Source organism: Haplochromis burtoni, unplaced genomic scaffold (assembly GCF_018398535.1).
Source record: "Haplochromis burtoni strain Fernald_Lab_line unplaced genomic scaffold, NCSU_Asbu1 Contig_109, whole genome shotgun sequence".
In the NCBI taxonomy this organism is placed as follows: Eukaryota; Metazoa; Chordata; class Actinopteri; order Cichliformes; family Cichlidae; genus Haplochromis; species Haplochromis burtoni.
In genome coordinates this window covers 1,317,476-1,336,531 of record NW_024582470.1, presented here as the reverse complement: position 1 = coordinate 1,336,531, position 19,056 = coordinate 1,317,476, and the positions used below count along the sequence as shown (strand labels likewise).

The 19,056-nt window shown below is 39.2% G+C and overlaps 2 protein-coding genes across 5 annotated transcripts in view; both read right to left on the bottom strand.

Moving 5' to 3' along the window:
* Positions 1-1,145: 1,145 nt before the first annotated feature.
* map3k7cl (map3k7 C-terminal like) lies at positions 1,146-15,162 on the bottom strand. Of its 2 annotated transcripts, none has more exons than XM_042223371.1 (5): positions 14,616-15,162; positions 13,575-13,685; positions 8,589-8,659; positions 7,453-7,568; positions 1,146-2,519 (listed from the first exon to the last, which is right to left on the bottom strand). In XM_042223371.1, exons 2-5 carry the CDS (start codon positions 13,648-13,650, stop codon positions 2,339-2,341), a joined length of 444 nt encoding a protein of 147 aa, XP_042079305.1. In that variant the 5' UTR covers positions 13,651-13,685; positions 14,616-15,162; the 3' UTR covers positions 1,146-2,338. The 2 variants fall into 2 exon arrangements, with proteins under 2 accessions (XP_042079305.1, XP_005928096.1); XM_005928034.2 differs by having other exon boundaries at positions 1,147-2,519; positions 8,589-8,647; positions 14,616-15,158.
* Positions 15,163-15,655: 493 nt separating this feature from the next.
* grik1a (glutamate receptor, ionotropic, kainate 1a) overlaps positions 15,656-19,056 on the bottom strand; it is a 39,073-nt gene continuing 35,672 nt past the window's right edge. For 2 of the 3 annotated variants that reach the window (XM_005928035.3, XM_005928037.3), the window contains one exon: positions 15,656-18,898. In XM_005928035.3, the coding sequence (XP_005928097.1) occupies positions 18,731-18,898 (168 nt within the window). In that variant the 3' untranslated portion in view covers positions 15,656-18,730. The remainder of the gene's footprint in view (positions 18,899-19,056) is intronic. The other variant, XM_005928036.2, reaches the window with a different exon arrangement.

Here is a 19,056-nt window from a genome sequence, read left to right as displayed (position 1 = left end):
GTCTAACCGGACTATGTTTCCCATAAATCCTTATCGCGAGTCGGCTACAAACGAAAAACTAAGCTTGACTCAGTCATATGGCCTGTGTGTGTGTGGGGGGGGGGCATAGAGGGAGTGTGCGTCTGTGTGCTTGCCTATGTGTGTTGTAACAACCCTGGGTGTATCAGAGCGGCGCTGACTCATGCACTCTTGCTGATAAAGGATGAGCAAGCAGTTTTCCCGTCCTTACCAAATCCCACCCTCAGATCTGTTTGGTAAACCAACAGCTTTGTTTCCCCAGAAAATCCTTTTATACACGTACCTTGAGCGGACAATTCACAGATTAAGGGGCAGGCTGGGAAGCGAAGCTCGTGTTTAAACAGGATATTGTTTTCCGTGTGTATCTTTGGCTTGAAGGTTACCTGGAGTTACTCAACCATTTGCATACACAGTGAATTATGAGACGCGGTTGTTGTAGAAAAAACAAAGCGTAAAGACAAACACCTCTTGGTGAAAAAAAAGGGGAGGAGGGACTAATCTGACGGTTATTGTTTCCCAGCAGGTCCGTGTTGCTTCATATGCTGCAGTTTTTAAAAGCACCAAGTGTTTGTGTGAGCTCAGTGCAAATGCTTCTGTACCAGAGAGAGGCACAGAAAACCTTTGCTGGCAGGGGTACAGGAACGGAACAGTTGTCACAGCTGTGCCTATTGCATTGCATTTTATTTTCATTATTGAAGTTACATGGCTCTACTTTAAGCATCACCACACGCCTTGTGTTTTACACTCCACTCCTGTTGGGTGTTTTTATGAATGATTTTAAATCTACTTTTTACTAGTTTATGGTAGGCTTTATGTTTGGTGTAAAATACTCTGCACCCTTATTGTGATATGTCTTAGAGGAGGGTTTCTTAAGTTTTTTTCTTCAGTGCCCAATTCACTCACACACACACACACACACACACACACACACACACACACACACACACACACACACACACACACACACACACACAACAATTTCCATGAATCATTTGCAAAAAAAGAGAAGAAGATCCAGTCAGCAAAATGTTGTTTGGTTATTATCCCCCCCCCCAAAAAAAAATCACATTAGTTTCACTTCATATTTTTCACCCACTTGTCTGTGTTCCATCCTCCAGTGGTTCCACACGGCACCTGTTTGAGCACTGCTGCCCCATATAATTACACATTATCATTATTATGCATCAAACAGTATCTGAATAGCTAATATAATTATATGTGTCAGCAACTTTTACTGGCCAAGTATATACTGATGAAATTGCTGTGATAGGAGGTGAAAAGTCATAACGTCAGACAAATGGCGTGAATGTTACTGTAGACAATGGGTTTTCTGTAAAGAAAAGGGACAGCTTCAGTGAATGGAGGAGCTACAGCAGTGCAAAACTACAAAGTGCTGTTTCTAATATCACATGATTTGGAGAAACAGGGAAGCCTGTCAAGAGTCAAACCAGCCAATCAGGTGACAGTTTCATAACTCCAGAATGATCTAATCTTGACATAAAAAAAAAAACAATCTAGTTCCCTTTTCTTTGTAATCACTATGGACATAAAAACACACACATAACACTGGCTTGGAGAAATGAAAATAGGGAACTGATGCGAGTGTCAAAATAAAACACATTTTATTTGTATGAGGACAATAACCAACAGTTCGTCATGCTGTACATTTCCCTGTTTCTACTACATACACTACCTCAAAAAAAAGAAAAAAGAAAAAAAAGAAAATGTACAAGTCTTACAGTGTTGTGTTGCAGCATATACTGTGAAATACTTAGTCACCCATTATATTTCTGTTCTTCACAAATACTTATATTTTCCAGATGCCTGACAGTGTGTGAAACATTCATCCATGAGCTGGGTGTAGGAGAGAGGGAGAGGAGGTTAAACACTCCTTAAATAAAATACTTGGACCACATCGTACCACCTTTGGCTCCCTCAGCAGATCTCAGATAAAACATTTGAGTCTCTACCGGACCTAAGACAGATATCAGAGTCACAGCAACTGACTATGTATGGAAATATTGTATTTTTAGATTTTCCACTGGCAACCAGGAGGGTTATGCATAATCATATAGAGACAAAGCAGTACCCAGTTAACTGGCAGTGTGTAATAGCTTGGTGGAATCACTAAAACAACTTGATAACTGCATGTATGTGGTTCAAACAAATGACTCAGACATGAATAGAAACCACAGCTTTCTGTGTAATTAGCTGATTCACAGACTGTGACTGCGTAAAACGAGCACTAGCTGAGTATTTGTTCCTGGTTCCTGGCCCTAGTGTCAGCTTAGAGTCTGGTGGTCTTAGGTTCTGGCCGAGGTCACGAGGAGTCTTGCCTCGTTCGATTGTTAACGCAGAGCCTTTCCAGCTGCTTAGCACGCTCTTTATGGACTGTGACCAAGGTGCGGTTCTCCTCTGTCAGACGCCGAAACTCCTCCTCCAAATGGGCGATCTCCATGGCAACCTTCTCATCCTCCACCATTTCCGCCAGCAACTTGCGCCTAAATGGATGAATGGGAAAATGTTAACAGCCAGTTATTGACATCCAAGAATAAACTCGGTTTGAGGCAGGGAAATACCCAGGAAAGGTTCCCAGTTCATGGAAAAGTCAGATTTCTCAAATTCATGCAGATGAGCATTTTCGAGTACTCAGCTTTTTGGTTACTTGGGGGGGGGGGAGCCAAAATAAACACAGAAACAATGCAAACTCACAGGAAGGACCAAGAGGGGAAATCACTCACAGACCTGAAAAAATAACTAACATTTTTATGTGGAAGTAAATACTGTGTATTATTCACAACATTTTCCACATGTAGGAAAATATAGTTTGTTGATGACTGGTATAAATGCAGATAACAAAGTCTCTTGTGCGCTCCAAGGCTTATGTGCCACAGATCAAAGATCTATCTGTGCATAAGTACATTATTATTGGCTCCCTGAACAAAAAGACTTCATGGTCATGATGGCACTGAAATGGATTGAAATCAAAATAAATGTTTTAAAGATCACAGTTTATTAACTTAAACTTACAGTGTGTAAATTTTTTCACTGCTAAATGTCAGTAGGATTCAGATTGCAGTCATAATCCTAGCTATGTGGCTGGTTTAGGACAAACATGTTTTAATCAGCCAAGAAAGATGCAAAACATTAAATTTAGCCTGTACCTCATATCGGTAGTTCTCGGTAGATAGAGAAAAACTATCTGTGTAGATTGTCAGTCCACTGTTTACTTCAGCTGTCAATGCATCCACATTTATTTACACTGGAAAAGGCTGTAAAACTTTTTGAAAGGAATCCAATAGAGGTCAATGAGTCGGAGCTCATTGTTGACCATTCATACTGAGATGAGTTATTGCGGATATTTGAATTTTTCTGTCAGTAACACTGCTGTTTTTGCTAATGTTAGCCTCTGTTAGCCAATGTTAGTTGCTATTAGCCAGGACTGGTGAAACTGTCTTTGAAGTGGACGTAACTTTGTTGCACTCTGGGATTTAGTGAATAAATTCTCATACAATGTGAGAGTTTAATCAATTTGTTTATCAGTGGGAATGTGAGTTTTTTTTTAAAGATCCTAGCATTAGCTGGTATAATGTTAGCTTATAATCAGCTGTTGTTGTTGTTGTTTAGCCTGTTGTCAGCTGTCTAAGCTACTGACAATAAGTAATTGCGACAATATTGGGAATAAATAAGCATTTTTATGCATGTTTTTATGTGTTAGAGCCTTGACTTCAACTTGGGAGATTAGGCTGGAAGGAAGAGGTAGAAAGAGGATAATATTTCATTAAGAGGCCAGTGGTGTTGTCTCTGTCCTTTATGTCCTTTATGACAGAGACAACGGGGACTCCTCTGACAATAAAACATAGGTATAATGATTCATATCTTGAGTCTGAAGGTGCAAGCATGGATCAAATGTCCCTGCATGGCACACAAATGCCTTTGACTTCTCCTCTGCCTACTACGTATGTGGCCGGTCTCTAGCCACATATGTAAAACAGCACGAGCGGGAAGAGAGATGTCCTTTCCAGGCACTGTATTCAAATATGGTAGAGGAACATGGTGGCTACCACAAACCCGCTCCTATGTATTTTTAATAGATTTCTTTTAAATTTGGAGAATGCATCCGTTTATTGGAAGATGTAAATAAACTCTGTTCCATCCTTTGTATTCTATTAAATAACATAAAAAATACTGATGGCACCTCCGAGAGCTACTCTTTTCAATAAAACCTCATCCCTTTCTAATGTTTTCTTCAGGAGTAATGATGTATACAGAAAAAAAATCTTTCTCTGCCCACTGGAACGCTTATTCCAGTCCTTGTGGGCTCACAATAACCTCCTAAACCAAATATAAATACTATCCTCAATAAAGCTACCCGAACTGAAACACTGTAGAGCAGGTTTAGACGGCGTGATCTGACTTCCTTTGGCGAAAAAAAAACGAACAGCCTTTGGACTTTGAAAGACATTGTCAGCAGTACTGCATGGACATGCTATGTGTACAATGTGGTACTACATGTAACGCCCTGACATCTATGAATGTATGTGAGTGTTGTATTACAGCTACTATTAGGTTACAGAACAGCAACAAAAGAAAAAAAAAAGAAAAATGATATGTATTATCCACAACAGGTAGAGTGAGGAGTTTTAATGGGATAAAAGCATTAAGTGAGAAGCATACTTAACTGAGAGTAGTAGTGGACTTTAAATTGTTGAAATGCTGGTATTAGGGAAGCTCTGGTATACACTGAGGTCTTGGATCACACTCTAAAACAGGTCTGCACAATTTATTTCCTGAACAAAATGTGTGAGCCACAAACAAAGAAACTGGTTGAAAATATGATGCAAGTACGAAAGTATGCAAAGTATGATGAAAGCATGTACAGCCACACTCTTTTTTTTCAGTTCCTTAGACTAAATCAGACTGAAAATTGATCTGAATTAGTAAGCAAAACTTTTAGGATGCTTTGTTGCTTGAATAAAAAGAGCAAAGTGCTTATGGTTCCTGCAGTATTACAATATGATGTTTCACAAAGGCTTAATATCTCAATTGACCTGTCTGTATGGTAGTGTGTATGAACTAAAGCAATACTGTATGTGTGAACCGAGTTTGTATGTTGGGACATGAACGCTTTCTTACTGGGTAGTTTAATCTAAAATGTGAAGTACTTTTAAATCATGTGTAAGTGCTATACATACAAATAAACTTCCTATTATTAAAGCATCTGTTTGTTACTTTTGTGTACCAAAGTTTATAAAAATTGGGGGGGAGGGGGCGATATCTCACACACTGTCTGAGATATCGGCTATAAAACCAGTTTTGTCAGCTCCTCTATCTTGCATAATCTGCCATGTCACGATTTCATCACACGCAAAAAAAAAAAAAAAACAACAAAAAACCAAAGCCCCAATATTAGTCAAAGAACTTTTTGTAAACTCTTGTATTTCCCTTTGACCAACTTTGAACCTTTTTGTGTATCTTACTGGAATAAGGCTAAATCCACTGGCAACAAAAACACTGAACGTAGAGATGATCTAGAAACTGGAAGGTAAATGAAATATGAATTCCATCAAACTAGTGTGTACTTGTCTGAGAATGACTAAAAGGAGCCGTACGTTCTGGAAAATCCCTCCCCACTGTGTTAAAGCGTTGTTCCTGTAGTCATCCTTGCAAAACTTCACTGTATGTCTCAAGCCCTCCTCTTTCTGTGTGCACTTCCCCATAAAGGAAGTATTGTATGATGTATTTCTCTTAATGCTCAGAATAGAGAGTAAGCATATCCTCCTTTTGGTGAAAAAAACATTTCTATTAATGAGAAGTTTCAACATCAGGAAAATCTTATGCCGTAAACACAAAGTACTGACTTAATGTCAATGAAAGCTTTTAGCTTAATTTGCAATAGTTTTTAAAGCCGACATATACTGATTCTAAAACTTCTTCAATGACAGAACTCATGGGGGTGTTAATGTTAAAATTAAGCTTGATAAGTAGTGTTTGAATAAGTACTGTTGTTGTTTCAGGTTTAGATTTTGTTTTTTATGGATATGTTTGTGTAGTTTAGAAGATTGTGAAGGTTTAAGTGGAGCAGGCGTCCATGACTGTGGAGCTGAAGGAGTCCTGGCTAGTGCTCATGTTCAGGATTGTGGCTCATATGTTAAAAACCGGTTCTTCCTGTATGTGCATGTTGTATCTAACACATGAATGTAACCCAACATGAGATCTCTGTCTCTTAAAACACAATATGTAAATATAGTGTTTAAGTTCTTTTGGTTATCTAAACCAAACTAGATCATGTGGACTGACTTTCTGAGTTTGTTTCTAAAATTAGGGCTGGTTGTATAAAGTGTATTTAACTTAAAGAAGTATACAGGCTCATTTATTTTGGTGTATCGCTACTTTCATGTAACTTATTTACTGCAAACTCAAAATAAATTAGTATAACTTGCACCTCATTTTTTGCAGGTATTTATTTATTTTTGAGGACAACAGTGTGCACATTTTTAAAGTTAAGTCACCATATCAAATTTTATAGTATAGCATTACAAAGCAGATTGTCGTGTAGTATAAATGTGACCGTGAATGTCTCCGACTGCTAGCGTGAAGAAACAGGAGTTTCTACCAGCCTTACCCACCTCGTCTAGATTCAAGGCTAAGTCGGAGTCCGCATGCTGTTCTGTATTTAGGAACTGTGAAGTGGTTTCGGTTGTGTCAGTGCATGTCTGTGTGTGTATGTAGGTGTGGTGGTGGGGTAAGAGTAAGGCCCATGAAAATCCCACTGCTAAAACTACCCGCAGCTGCTGGGGACACAGGGTGCATTGTCAACTGCGTGCGTGTAACACATCCCCACTTTTATGCCAACATACAATGAGTTTGTGTATTAAAGCTTACAATAGTTCTTGTTCAATTAAACCTGACCAGAGCTGCACTTTATGTAATATCCTCCCAGTAGATGATTCTGAACTAATCAAAGAAACCTAGCACACTGTAATTTTCGCATGTGCTTGATGTTGTTTCTAACAAAATTAGAAAGGATTAAATTAAAAAACAAAAATGGAAATATACACCTGAAAGTCTTAAATTATCACCCTTTAAAACAACATGTTAAGAGAAATGCTCTCGATGGTTTCCATGCAAAATACTGTATACAGGCTATTAACTGTGCCATCTGGTGGACATGTTGATCCAAAATACTTTGCAGTTCTATTTTTAGTGAATGTAATGCTATAGTGGGAATTGAACTCCTAAATCTTTGGAGAGTTCGGAGAGATTTAAGCAATAATTCGACCTCAGTAGTACACGTCCTGGCACTCTAATTTGGAGTGAGATACGCTGCGCAAAGTCGAAGCTCCCTGTCACAAGGAGCTTCGACTTTGTATTTTAACATGGCTTAAAAGGGTTGCTGCGATTAACATGGAAGCGACTGTACTAGTGCCTTACTTGCGATCCTCGAGCACAGCAATCTCATTTTTGACCTGGTGGAACTCTCTTGCCATCCTGCAGTGTTCCTTGTACACCTGAACGCTCTCTCTCAGAGACACACAAGGAGGCACTGGCTGCAAAAGGTCAGAGAGAAATAAAAGATGTAAAGCATGCAACATGAGAGAGATGAAGTATTAGTTCTGAATCATATCAGAGTATGGTACGCCGTGTCCTTTACGGTTTCTTGGAATTTGAGCCGTCAGTTTTGTTGTTGGCTGTCTCAACAACAGTCCAAAAGAGTAAATCTGCTTTAAAATTATCATATCTGAGAAGAACATTTAGTTAGCAGCCAATTAGATTAATTTAATTCTTTCAGCTTGAGTAAATTAATTTTTTTATAACCACTAAAATCCTGTCTTAAATAAGGCAGAAGGTCCCACAAGTTATCCTTTTAATATGTGTATATTGTGTAAACAAGAAAACACTTTCCAAACTTTCCAAAGCCTCTTCTTTGTATGTAGTGTGTAATAATACACTGTCTGAAAGCTATATTTAATGGTCTGGTACCATTATCATTTGATACTCTTGTTGTTTTGGTACTCCACATACAATTTATGTGCCCCTGTCAATGATACTCGATGAAGGATAATTCAATGACAACACTAACCGTATGGGGAGGGCAAAGAGTGAATTGGGTTTTTGTTTTGTTTTTTCAATTTACAGAGGTTGATTACTACAACCCAGGTTGGTTCATATTTAAAGATTCAACTGCTTCCCTGACTACAATGGAGATTTGAAGGAAAATCCCAGCAGTATCCAATTTATTTGTAAGCAGCAATGTCCAATGTATGTTTTTTTCTTTTCAACTGTTGTTTATTTTCTATTCTATTTTTTTTTACATATTTTCTGATCTGCTTCTTTTACCTCAGTAAAAATGTTGTCGGAGAAATTGTGTAGTATTTATAGATGTAACTTTGTACAATATGGAGCAAATAACAATGACAACAGTGAGATTAAAGCAATTTAATGAAATGCACATGCAGTGCTATACATTCTTAGCTTTGTGAATTTTCTGCTGTATTCATCCTTTTGTGTGCTGTACTGCAAACAAATGCATCAGTACTGCTGTAGGATGCAGCATGGTGAACAGATACCTGTAGCCGCTGTTCAAGATCTGGGAAAGTCTGGGAGAGGTCCTCCACATCTTTTACATCTGTTGAGACATCTTTCATTTAGAATTAATTAGAGTAAAAATGTTACAATGTTGCGCAACATAATGTTGTAGCGTTACAAAATAATGTTACAATACATTTATAGCAAAAGAAAGCTTGTCACAGTGAAATTGTAGATTTTCAAATGATATAAAACTTATAACATTATACTACCTTTGCCACCTAGTAGAAGTATAGATCTACTAGAGTCTACTAGATGTAAACAGAAAACACTGTAAAGAAAACTGAAAAAACAAAAGAATTTAAATGATAAAAAACTGTTCAGAATAGCACAGAGGTTTTGTGTATTTTATTTAGTGCTAATTGCTGTATTAATGATGCATTAACATACTGTATACCACATGTAAATCTGAGATGGTGATACGAATTTACACTGCTTAGTATTCCAATATGTAAAATGCTTCTTCAGAGAAGTTATATGTTTAGCTGAAAATCCTAAAAATAAGTAACCGCGGTAACTGCAGATGTCAGATAATTTTAATTGCCCGAAACCTTACTACAACATTTTCACCTGAAATACACTGAAGTAAAAGTAAAAGTATGAATGAGCTCAACTTTGGTGTAATTTTGACCAAGATATGTCATTTGACTTTAAACAAATCTCTAGACCTGCCTTTATCCATGGAAAATATGATAAAATTAGAAATATTTTTGTCTCAGAGTGATGCTGAAAAACTAAAACGTATACCCTACTTTTAGGCTTAACTACCTGTTATCTGGCTGTTCTAAAACCTCAATGAAAAGCCTTCGGTTGAGCCTGTAAAATCCTGTTGAAATCCCTGAATGATGACGTATCGTCATATCTTCAGTGTCTCACTGTACTGTGTTACTTTGCTCTCAGAATGAAGGCTTACTTTATGTTCCTAGAGTTTCTAAAAGTAGAATGGGAGTCAGAGCCTTCAGCTATCAAGCTATCAGGACTCTCCTGTGGAACCAGCTCCCAGTGTGGGTTCAGGAGACAGACACCCTCTCTGCTTTTACGATTACACTTTTCTTGTCTGCTGTCTCCCATAGTTTGCATTTTGTTCTGCAGTTGTTCATGATTCCTCACCGTTCCTGTTTTCTATCTTTTCTTCCCCCTCATCTCCAGCTGTTCACAGCAGGACCAGCCCGGTTCTCTCAGAAGTCTCTTCCTGTTACTGATCACTGTCACCCAGTGCTGATTTCCTTCCTTCTGATGCTCATATATATCAGGTCCTATCATAATTCATCTACAGAAGCTTGGAATTTGCACAAAACTAATAATTTTCCAACAACTGCAAAATCAAGAACTGTATGAACTTTCTAAATGATCAAACCTTGAAGACAAACAATGCACGGTTTATCATTTCACCTGCTGTTGGTGAAGGACAGTCTGAAGCACAAGGCCTCTCTTAAAAAAAAAAAGAAAGTGTGAATGAAAACTTGTAATCTTAAACTCTGCATGGTAACATTAATGGCTAAATTTAGTGCCAGTAAAGTAAGAAATGTGTCAATATTATTATTGTTATTGCTTTTTTAGTTATAACTTTTTAGAACTTTTCCCATAAAAAGACAGATAACAGTGTTTTCCTTGGATGCGCCACTTGTTCTACAGGCTTTCCTCCGGCTCATAAAATGGCCAAAATTGAAACACTATATGGGTCTCTTGTATGACACCACAACATAGCAACATAGTGCTGCACTTATAAATGAGCCACGTCCTCTTACTGAACAGGAGTAATGAGATGTCAGGTTGAAAGACAGGCAGGATAAGAATACAGAGGGACATCTATGTGGCAGGCAGACAAACAAAGTAAGCAGGGCAAACAAAGTAAGCAGAACAAACAGACCACATGTATAGACAGCGAGTGGTTTAGATAAATAGGAAGCCAGACAGAAACAGACAGGTTGTCTGCCCCAGCTTCTGCCCTGATAGTAATGCCCCCCTGGAGTTGTGGAACACATGTGGAGAATCCCAGGATGATGCAACCTTCTAAAAGCAGGAGAATTAGACGGCCTGCCAAAAACCATGGGGGCAATTATGATGTGGAATAAATACAGTTCTCATGCTTAGAATTGACACAGTGTGGGGTTATAACTATGCCAGGCATGAAGCCATGAAAGGCCTAGGGGATGATCCCCAAACAGAGCACAGCTCTTAGCCCCCTTGCTGAGAAACATGAGTTCAAAGACACAACAACATGATTGCCAAGGGAAGATCCAAAGTTGGACTTTGGAGGTTTAGAGTCTGAGCAGCTCCAGAGCTACACCTACGTACAGCAAAGACCTCTGTGACCATTCATCCATCCATCCATATATGTTATCCTCATAATATCCTCATGAGACCATCCTATTCATTTATGTCCTCTGTAATAAACAATTGTTTTTGGTCTATATCTTTTGACTTATTTGAGCTATCCTAATAAGATGGACTAAATAGAGGACACTCTGGTCTTTCCATTGATATCTCATGCATTTGGGTGGCCTCTTTTAGCTCCATAGAGAAAGGAAATCACAAAAAACATTCAATGGGAAGATTCATTTTTCCTCAGTTATCAGGTGGATATGAATGATAATAGATATTGATATAGTATAATGAAAAAAATGATAATTCAGGAAGAGACACTGAATTACAAGCAGATGATCATGAGACGATCGGTCTCTGTTGAAAGACATATTTGAGTATCTGCTTTCTTCTGTGGCCTCATCTTGTTTCCTAAGAGAAAGACAAGGGATTGGGGGGGGATCAGAGGGTGGAGCTGGACTGGAACTGTTAACTGCTTATAAATTTAGACCAGTGTTCTAAAAGCTGAACAGTGAATCAGGCAGCGGGACACTGTTAGTATTAGAGAGGAAACCCGACTCTGGCATTGCATAGTTGCAGCTGCTGTCCCAGTGCCTGGCCCCACTGCAGTAAAATATCCTGACAGACAGCACCTAGAACCATAGGTAGTGTAGGTGTTTGTATGTGTGTGTTACTTAGGGACAAAGACAACTGTTTATGTTTGTACTAATAAATGATGGAATATTATACGGACTATCAGCTGACTTGTATATGTTTGCGCATGCAGATGCATGCAAGCACACAGCTGCACATACACAAACGCGTGTGATTTTTTCTTTCTTTAATATGCTATGGTCATACAGAAATAGAGAGAGCACCTGTCTCAGTTACAGTGTAGAAGAATGAAGACAGTTAAAGTCACAGGGTGTGCGGGTTGTATCATTCACATGTTCCCCACATACTGGAAATGCAGTGAAAGTTGAACCTCGGGATTTATTTGGTGTTGAATGCTATATGCGTAACTATCCTCAAAATAATGTGTTAACTTCATTTTCGGATACTGCAACACAGATTTGTGGGTGTGTCATTCGATAGCTGGCGTTGTGCTTGTTAAATTTAACAGTTACATAAAAAAATACAAAGTAAACATTTACATCTGTTTACAGTTACCGTGAGATAAATGTAGACTGATTACATTTATTAATTCAATTTTTTGTGATTACACAGGTGCAGTAATCCAAGTACTTGTAGAATTTAACATGTTACCATTACTTTGCAGTTTTTCGGCTGTGCGAGGATTCCTTCCAGAAAATGAAATAGCAAAGCTATCGTAGCTAGGCTGACAGACAGGCTTACATTTTGACAATTTTTCATTTGGCCTTTTCTATGAAAATTTGCTTTCCAAGTCAGGGTCATGGGGGAGGTGGAGCCTATTCCACCAGTAACTGGGCTAGAGGTGCTTTAAATCCTGGGCAGGTTGCCAGGCCATCACAAGGCTAACACAGGTAGTCACATTCACAACATTAAACCTAGCAAGCATGTCTTAGGACTATGGAGGGAAGCTGGAGAGAACCTACTTGCCTACTTCACACAGCAGGCTGCTAGTCTCTAAACCAGGACCTTCTTGGTGAAATGAAACAGTGCTAACTGTTGCACCAAACTGCTACTAATCTCCACCTGCCAATCAAATAAATCCTAAATGGTCTAAACAACCTGCCAGTGCTATACCCGAAGCATTTGAACATATTTGTGCATTTGCTATGATTAGAGTGATGTAAATTTCCTTAGCTTATAGTACTCCTCATAGTACTCAGTAATGCACGTGGAGGGCACATCCACAGTTAGTGCCCTTGTAATGTAGTGTTGGACTGAGGTCTGTACAATGACAACAAAATGCCATAACACTGGCATACTCTCCAGAATCAATACCCACTATGCACTGCTGAGCCACAATTCCTGCCATTTTCTGTGTCATCTGCATTGATCATTTTAGAGAGCAGAGACAGAGGTGCTCACAGACTTGTGCTCGAGGTTACACGTTACAAGCTCATAAAAACTGGAAGGCACGCAACCACCTCAAAACAATGAAAATGCACACACACTGGAAGTACTGATGTGCACCAGAAACTATAAGATCATCATAAAACTGTGTTATTTTACCTTGTGGATACATAGCTTTGGACAATGTGATATATATTTGTTCTTATGCTGCTTTTTAGTGTGTTTTAAGCTCTTGGGAGAAACATACAGCACTATCAATCTATAACAGATTCACACTTTTGTCTATACATGAAGTCAGCATTTTTTAGAGTAAGGGTGGTAAAGGTAAGGTTTGATTTGACAGCTGTATAACTCACATTTAACCATCCCTGATGGAATAGCACCTGCACAGGCCCACATGCACACCATCTGTGGCAAACCTGAGGAAACACCTAGACTACAGCCTACAGCATCTGAAAGTTATTTCTGTTTTCTCACAAATTAAAATAATTTGTTATAAAAAATAAAGTGACTGTTAAATTATTGAAATGATTAAAAAGATTGCTTACATTGACAACAGAAGTTATCGGTAACGTGTTATCATTTTTAAAGTAACTTTCCAAATTCAGTGAACTAAGCATAATATGAGTGTGCACCCACAGTATGTATTTGTGTGTGTTTACCTGAGTTGTCATCAAGGCTGAAGGCAATTCTAACTTCAGATTTATCAGGAGACACTCTTCTGGTTGAGGTGATCATTTATCCCTTTGTAAGGTCACAGGCACACAACAAAGCTGTTAACACAAGCCAAATGACCCCATGAGAGACAAGTGATGATGCTACAATGACACAGTTAGTTAATCAGCTAATAAGAAATAAAGAAATCCGAATAGACTGTTAATAAATTCAGAGATTCTAACTGAAAGTAGTTTCCAGCTTCATGAATGTAGCAGTTTCCATCTTTTCAATGTTTTATGATGTGAAATTTGCATTTTCTTGATTTTAAATGTCTCCTTCTGTCTAAGAAATTCAAAGGCATAATTTTTTTAACTGTTTCCACATCTCAGCTTATTCAGCAGATCAGCAGATTAATCGGTAGTAAGACCAGGAATGTAGAACTAGAAATTTTCTATCTGCCATGGAACGCACAAACTCTTTTTTATCCCAGCATATTAATGTGATTTTACCTCACCAGAGAAACTAAACACTGAACTCAGCAGGTGTACAGCAAACCCTTTGATATTAAAACCACTACAAAGGAGCCCTATCAGAGCACACACACACACACGCACATTCAGGCACACAGCCGTCGGTTTCATCATGCATTTGGAGTAGCTGTGGGATTAAATAATTTGGGAGCTTTGACAGACTGGCTCTGAGGTCTGGATTTTGCATTCCGCTTTCCAGTGAATGTACAGGCTTTTTATAACAGTGCGTTTGCCTGCTTTAACCCTGGTACACTCACTGTCTCAGCCAACACACCTCAGTGACCTTCTACTGCAAAGAAACATTCTTTCAGACCATATAATGCGTCCTTCTGTAGGGAAACAGAAGGTCCGATTTTGGCGACAGATCAACACAGGTGATGCATCTAAATGCAACCGTATTATACGTTATATAATCAAAACTGTGATGGAGACTATAGGATATTCCATAAATATGCACCTCTTCTGCACGCACCCAATAGTTGAAATGCACCGTCTGTGCCAACAAGTCATTATTACCTGAAGCAGCAAGAATTCGACGCAGAAAAGTCAGTGTTAAAGTTTTAAATCAGGTAGCAGTGTGAGTCCTCAACACCGATTCGGTCCGCTTCCCGTGAGGTCAATGTTGAGGTCTCTTCAGAAGAAAGGCGTCTCAGCCGTCAATCCGCAAATCCCAGCAAAGATGGCACCACTGTCTCTTCGAGAGCTTACCTCCGCTATCTTGAGACTATAACTCTATTATTTTGTAATTATCAAAGTTTACGTTTTCCAGCACGTAGCCAAGGCGTCAATACATTAGTGACAGTCAGAGGGACTCCAGCAGCTCATGTTTGCGCAGGCATGTGCATGTTATCCACAGAGCCACGCAGCGAAGAGCAACACAGGGCGCAGGCAGAGGAGGAATGCCGTCCGCTGTCCCCCTGTGGCGGCCCGGGCCCAATTAAAAGTCTCAGATGACATGACTTTAGCCCGCAAAAATGCCCATAGCTGCGGCACTGCTATGAGTGACACGGTCACACCGCTCGGATGGTGTTGGGCTTTGCAATAGCTGTGCAGTGAGGCAGTTGTTCAGAACGAGCATCTCGTGTTATGATAGCTCATGTGGACGACAAAACAGGGCATCCTTGTGTGTTTATATTTTGATTTATGGGGTTGCAGTAGCCTCCAGCTCAAACCTAAAAGGGTTAGGTGATACACTGTTTAGGTGTTTTGTATACTGGTAGTGGATAAGGGTTAAGTTAATATTACATTGTGCTTTAGAATGATATATGCTTTTTTTTATTGTATTAGATACAAATTAAAAGTTGGGGTTTCATCATCCCATCGTTGTCAGAGAATAAAAGGGAAAACTGTGTATCTAGAAATATCTGTGCTGTGACCCAGTAGCATAGGGACCATTTAAAAGCCAAAAAGCCATTTAGACATAGAGAGTATTTACCGGAGAACCAATTTTTAATGAAGCTTTCAAATGTAAAATGCTTTACTGAAAATGCATAAAGAGGGGTCCTAAATCGGACGCTAACTATAAATCCCAGCATATTTATAATATGCGCCAGATAAAGCTTGAGTCTGCAAAGTCTATTTAAGAAAAAAAAAAAATAACTGAACGTCCCGTGTAAGAACTGCAGAGGTTTTCAAAAGTTTTCAGTTTTTTATTCACAAGCCCAGTTCCCCTGCACACCAGCAGATGGCAGCATTCACTCTGAATTTTTGCAGCCAGGACTTCACATAGCAGGAGAGAAAGGCAGGCGCAGGGAGGGAGAAACAGAAGGGGATAGATAAATAATGCTCTGCGCCTCTAAGAGTCCTCCTCCCTCTCGTTTGTCTTCATTGACAGGAAGGTTGACAGAGATGTGCCTTATCAGCCCCAGAGACTGTTCATTACATTGTGATGGATGGGACGCACTCAAATGTCTGTGCCTCTTTTATTCCGCAGTCATTATTTAGATTTGGGCCTTCTGTACTTGCATGTACAGTTAAGAGCTTTATATTGTAATACATGGACAAAGTCTGACAGGTCTGAAGGACTTAAATTGGTGAGAAACAAACTTTTCTTCAGAAATGTGATGAAATCAAATCTAAACTTTGTCCTGCTGAGTTTTTCCTGTTCTTTGTTAAAGACTCTTAAAACCACCTTAGAGAAAGTGCATTCTACTTCTCCATTTTGGCACTGAATGGAAAACAGCAGGCTCTGTAATTTACCTTTTTTTTAATTTGTTTTCTGAAGGCTTTCTGACAGCTTTCTTCTTCCCCCACAACTTCAAACTTACTGACAGCAAAAACAGACAGACGCCACAATCCCTTCATATCTCCACATCTCTCTTTCACTTCCCCAGGTTGAGAGCTCTGTGCTTTGAGATCATTGCGACGAAGAGTTTAAGCCTGAGACAACAGAGCATTAGTCAGGTGAGGTCATCCTGGCTTAGCAATAACGGTCAGTTTAGCAGCATGCCAAGGTTGGAGTTGTAATCCATGGCCTCATTCGTGATGGATTAGATAATGATAAAAAAAAATACTGCCTTTGGTTTTGATTAAGAATTATGGGGTTAGGAGATTAGGGGCAACCAAACGCTACGTTGGACTGAGCCCAATCCCAGAATTAATCTGAATACCAAAAAAGAGAAAACTCATTACATGAAGAGATTAAGAAACGCTTGGTTGAATTCTCTCAAGATACACACAAACCAGCATACAGAGTCTACAGAGAGAAACGACAGCACAAAACCTCTGACTCCAACAATTTATAAGCTATTAACAGCATTTAGTGCTCTGTCCTGTTTGAAATGTCATTGCATTAGCTGCTAAGATCAGGGAAGTGAAGGTCAGTTTTGAATGTCCTGACATTATCAAGACTTAAACTTTAAGATGATCCATTAACAGTTTGTCTTAGTTTCTGTCCCCTTGGAATTGCTTCCTTACTATCATTTGGTTTGTAATATTCTGGAGTTAACTCTAAAACCGATTGCAGTAATGTTTATACAATAACTGAAAGAAAGGAACAGTAGATGGCTTCAGGCACAAAGGTGGACAGAGCACACACCCAGCTAGAGTTCAGGGCAGGTGAGCGGAAAGCCTCAAATGGTAAAAGGAGGACACAGTCATGAAAAGTACACAGGTTGGGTAAGAGCTGGTTATTCAGTCTTTGATCTTAAAAAAAAGTCCAAGAGGACAGGAACAAAAGTTGATATGGGGAAGCTTTGACTGTAATGTGGGGACTGACCAAAAGGAGAATGAGAGTTGGATTTGTCAGTAAAGACTTTGTTGTCACATATGTTAATCAGTGCTGTGCCGGGGTATCCGTTTGATGTGTGTCAAGTGTCAAAGTTGGTATCCTTCACCGTGTCCTTAGGAGTAGAGTTCCAGCAGGGGTGCGTGAATTAGTTAGTAATGCTGAGAGATAATACTGCTGAGGCTCCTAAGAACATTTTCATCAGCATAATCCTCACCTGTCAGTTGAGACATCTCTCTTGTTTGAGTAAGAGAGGGGAATAAAGACATACTGAATGTGTACAGTAGTCAAACAATATTAAATTTAAATGAAGCTGTCATAAGCCTCCATCCCTAAAACCAAGCTTTTATAAAGAATACTAATGGGAATATTCTGTATTTCCAAAATATAGGCTTTTATTAATTTTATGGTTCAGTCTGAGGCTTGGTGCTGTAAATTCTAAATCTGCTGATGGGTCTACTGCAGCGTGTATGTCAAGCTTAAAATGTACTTAAATGTAACAAATCTCATTGTGGCATGCAAACATCCACTGGGATCTACTGTCACTCCTGGAAGACACGATTTCTCCTCACATTGTCAAATTTGACAAATACACGCTGAAAAAAGGAGGCTTATTGAAAAACAAGACTGTTACTCTCAAGGGAAGGAAAAAACTGTGTTTGTCTTTGACCTCCTTACAGCTTACAGCATTATAAAACGTCCTTTTCACTTTGTCCTTCCATTCTCCCTGTATTATATTCTTTTTTCTGATCCATCTCCGGGATGACATCATGATCACAGGTGTTTGTAAGGAGTCTGTGTGTGTGTCTGTGTGTCAGGATTGATGTTTGAGATGCTGGTACTGGAAGGCTATAAAACAGCAGGTGTGTTTGTGTCTTTCCTTAGAGGTCATTATCTCTTTTCGCAGGTCAGCGTTGGCTCAGCAATCCTCCCTGAAGCTACTTCAGTGTGTGCCTACAAGAAACGCACACACACTGCTGCCAGCAAGAAACGAGAGCAAGAAATCATTTAAAACCATTTAAAAAAATGCAAAAGTCTTTTTATTGTTAAAATCAGTGAATTTTTGTCATTAAACGATGGGAGGTTCTATAAAGTCTGCAGATTCAACTCTGCGGACGCCTTAACCCAAACTACAGCCATGAGGGAACATCGATGGTTTACGCTATGACAGGGATTTCATTCTTGCGGTCATCACCTGTTTTAACATTATTAATGTTGATACAAGGCTAAAGTGTTGTCAACTACATTTACGGTACAGTATTTAATGCGTTATCCATACACAAGCAGTCTACAGGTGCTCAGGAAATAACGTCATAGCTGCTGGTGGCCCACACAAAAAAATAAGAGAACTGTAAAATGATCAGATACCAGTCTCTGCATTTCTATTTCTTTTCTGATTCAAAGCTTAAGTGTTGGAATCTCGTCTCGCTCCCTCCCTCTTTGAAGTACGTTTGGGTTGACAGAAGATGCAAGCGGACCTCGCGCCGCCGTGAGGTCGTGACCTCCTCCGGATGCCTTTGTAACACTGCAGGGAGATCCCCAAGTCTTCCATCACGGCGCTAAAAGACACACACTGCCAGAGAGATAAACAATTAAAGGCCGGAGTTAAGACACCAAAATAAACTGATTTCCAGTAGATACATGCTACTAGGAGTTTGGGTGAAGATGAATTAGAGAACTGGTTTGAGTCAGATGACCAGGAATGGGAAAACTCACATATATTGTAAATTT

Bases quoted from the DNA above. Each gene is read 5' to 3' on its own strand.
- map3k7cl (XM_042223371.1), bottom strand. From the start codon at position 13,650: ATGATCACCTCAACCAGAAGAGTGTCTCCTGATAAATCTGAAGTTAGA. The intron at 8,660-13,574 runs GTAAACACACAC...TCTAAATGAAAG, and splicing joins CAGCCTTGATGACAACTCAG to ATGTCTCAACAGATGTAAAA. The intron at 7,569-8,588 runs GTATCTGTTCAC...GACCTTTTGCAG, and splicing joins ATCTTGAACAGCGGCTACAG to CCAGTGCCTCCTTGTGTGTC.